This window comes from Phalaenopsis equestris, unplaced genomic scaffold (assembly GCF_001263595.1).
Source record: "Phalaenopsis equestris unplaced genomic scaffold, ASM126359v1 Scaffold235417, whole genome shotgun sequence".
In the NCBI taxonomy this organism is placed as follows: domain Eukaryota; kingdom Viridiplantae; phylum Streptophyta; class Magnoliopsida; order Asparagales; family Orchidaceae; genus Phalaenopsis; species Phalaenopsis equestris.
The window spans coordinates 170654-172814 of NW_018253288.1; the positions used below are offsets into that span (position 1 = coordinate 170654).

At 30.7% G+C, this 2161-nt stretch overlaps 1 protein-coding gene across 1 annotated transcript in view; it reads right to left on the reverse strand.

Annotated features, from left to right (window-relative positions):
* Nucleotides 1-1478: 1478 nt before the first annotated feature.
* The window catches only part of LOC110039121, a 12446-nt gene continuing 11763 nt past the window's right edge, over nt 1479-2161 (reverse strand). The window contains exon 5 of the mRNA XM_020744082.1: nt 1479-1895. Within this exon, the coding sequence (XP_020599741.1) occupies nt 1845-1895 (51 nt within the window). The 3' untranslated portion in view covers nt 1479-1844. The remainder of the gene's footprint in view (nt 1896-2161) is intronic.

Below are 2161 nucleotides of genomic sequence, written 5' to 3' on the forward strand. Positions count from 1 at the left end.
TCGCAGGAGTGAAGCCAAGAAGAAGAAGAAGAGGAATGACATCGTGCGCGCTCCATTGGGTTATGCCATGACTGAAGGAAAAGAAGGAAAGTGGAGCTCTTGCATTATTGTGGGTGAACTTAGGTTGTCGAGTTGCTTGCTCTTTCACCACAACCAAGCATCTCCTACCATAATCTTAAGGAGAAGGAAGAACATGGAGATGGCGTCGAGTTGCTTGCTGCCTTGGGTAAAGCCACGCAACTGAATATTTGAGGAAGAAAGTCTGAGCTGTTTTGGATAGAATTGAAATAGAAGGAAGAGAAGGAGAAGGGGAGCATGTGCTTTAATTTATCAAAAAGCCATGCAACTGAATCCACTGGAAAAATGAGTGCTCCTCTACAAGTTGGCTATGTCACAAGCTTCGAGAACCATTGAGGACAATATGTCACTACAAAAAAGTTGTAGTGACATATTGTCCTCAATGGTGCTCGAAGCTTCTCCCAATATGGTATCAAAACTTGATAAATCCTAACTATTTCATTATAGACATTCCTAATAAATTGAAGATATGAGCATCACAACTTAAAAATGAGTCACTGAATAATTTTAGCTCATTAAAATTGATTTAATTTTTATTATGAGAGTTATTTTCATTATCATTAATGTTATTATTAAAACTATCACAGAGATGGTTGCTAAGATCTTGTTTGGAGTCAAGTTTAATTTATTTTTATTTTTATTTTTTTCTTTATTTTTAAAAATATGTTTGTTTAATATATTTTCAACATATTTTTATTTTTTATTTTTAAAAATAAATAAGTTTTAAAAATATTTAAAACAATTTTGAGTGCTTCGAGTACTTTCAAAAGCAATCATATCTCAATTATATTTTATTTCAAATAAGAACATAAATAAAATAATAAAAAAAACAAAAAAAACAAAAAGAAAAAAACAGAAATGATATGAGTCTCTAAAGGTGAACTTCAAGATATTCTAATTGATCACAAACAAAACAAGCAATATCATTAATCATTATAATCTTTGTTCTCAACGAAATAAACTAAAAAAAAAACTTTCAACGTTAATGACATGAGCAGCTTAACACCTCCATCCACAATAACAAGTTAACAAAACCCTTTTGATGGACGCTGAACTCCTAATTTCGCATTACATATTTTAGGTCTATCTAAAAAAGTTTCCGAGCTTCTTCCTATACTTGTAGAAGCCACCTTAACTCAAAATTAAATCATTGTGAATCAATTTCCTATATATGCTACAACCTATTTCTCGGCAATATTGAATCATCTATTGAAACCAAATCATTATCACTCTATGTATGCATGTATGTATTTATGTATGTATGAATGTATATATATATATATATATATATATATATATATATATGTATATATATAGCTTCTATATAATACATAGCGCATAAATTAAAAAAAAAAAATCATCCTCACATTTTAAATCCTAATTGTCATTGTTTATCGGCAATATATAGCTTAAATCATTCCAAAATCTAATCATAATTTAGATTTACTTCAGCAAAATGACAGAAGCTACAATAAGACTAAAAGAAAATTTATTACTTCAGCCAAATAAAGAAAAAATACGAGCGAAAAAGAAAATACATTTAGATTTCATGTTCATTTGAGTTTGACATGAGAACTCTCTCTCTCTCCCACCCTCACTCTGTCCATGTGCAGATGATTCCTGATTCACGCGCACTTCACTCCAAACAAATTCTGGCTCTTACAGTATCAGCATTTTTGCGCCAAAGCGCAGAACACGGTTAATCCATCAGTTCGCCATTCCTGATCTTCACATATATTTCTTTCATCCAGTCCTACGCCTGCTACTTAGTCGGAATCACTATCCCTATTTCCCATTGCTCTCAATCCTCTTGGCCTCTGCAAATAAAAATTATGAGAAAAAATACTATTAATATATATATATGCATACAACCCAAAACCTACATATTTACATATCTAACACCTAAACTTTACTTTTTCCATTTCTAACACCCAATTCATCTATATCGTATAAAAAATACTACCATTCTAACTTTTAAAAAGCGAAAAACACATTTTCATGTATAGATAAGGCGATATATATAAAAAATTAAAGGTTAAGTGCTAGATATGTAATTACATAGTAATTGAGGGGTATATATATA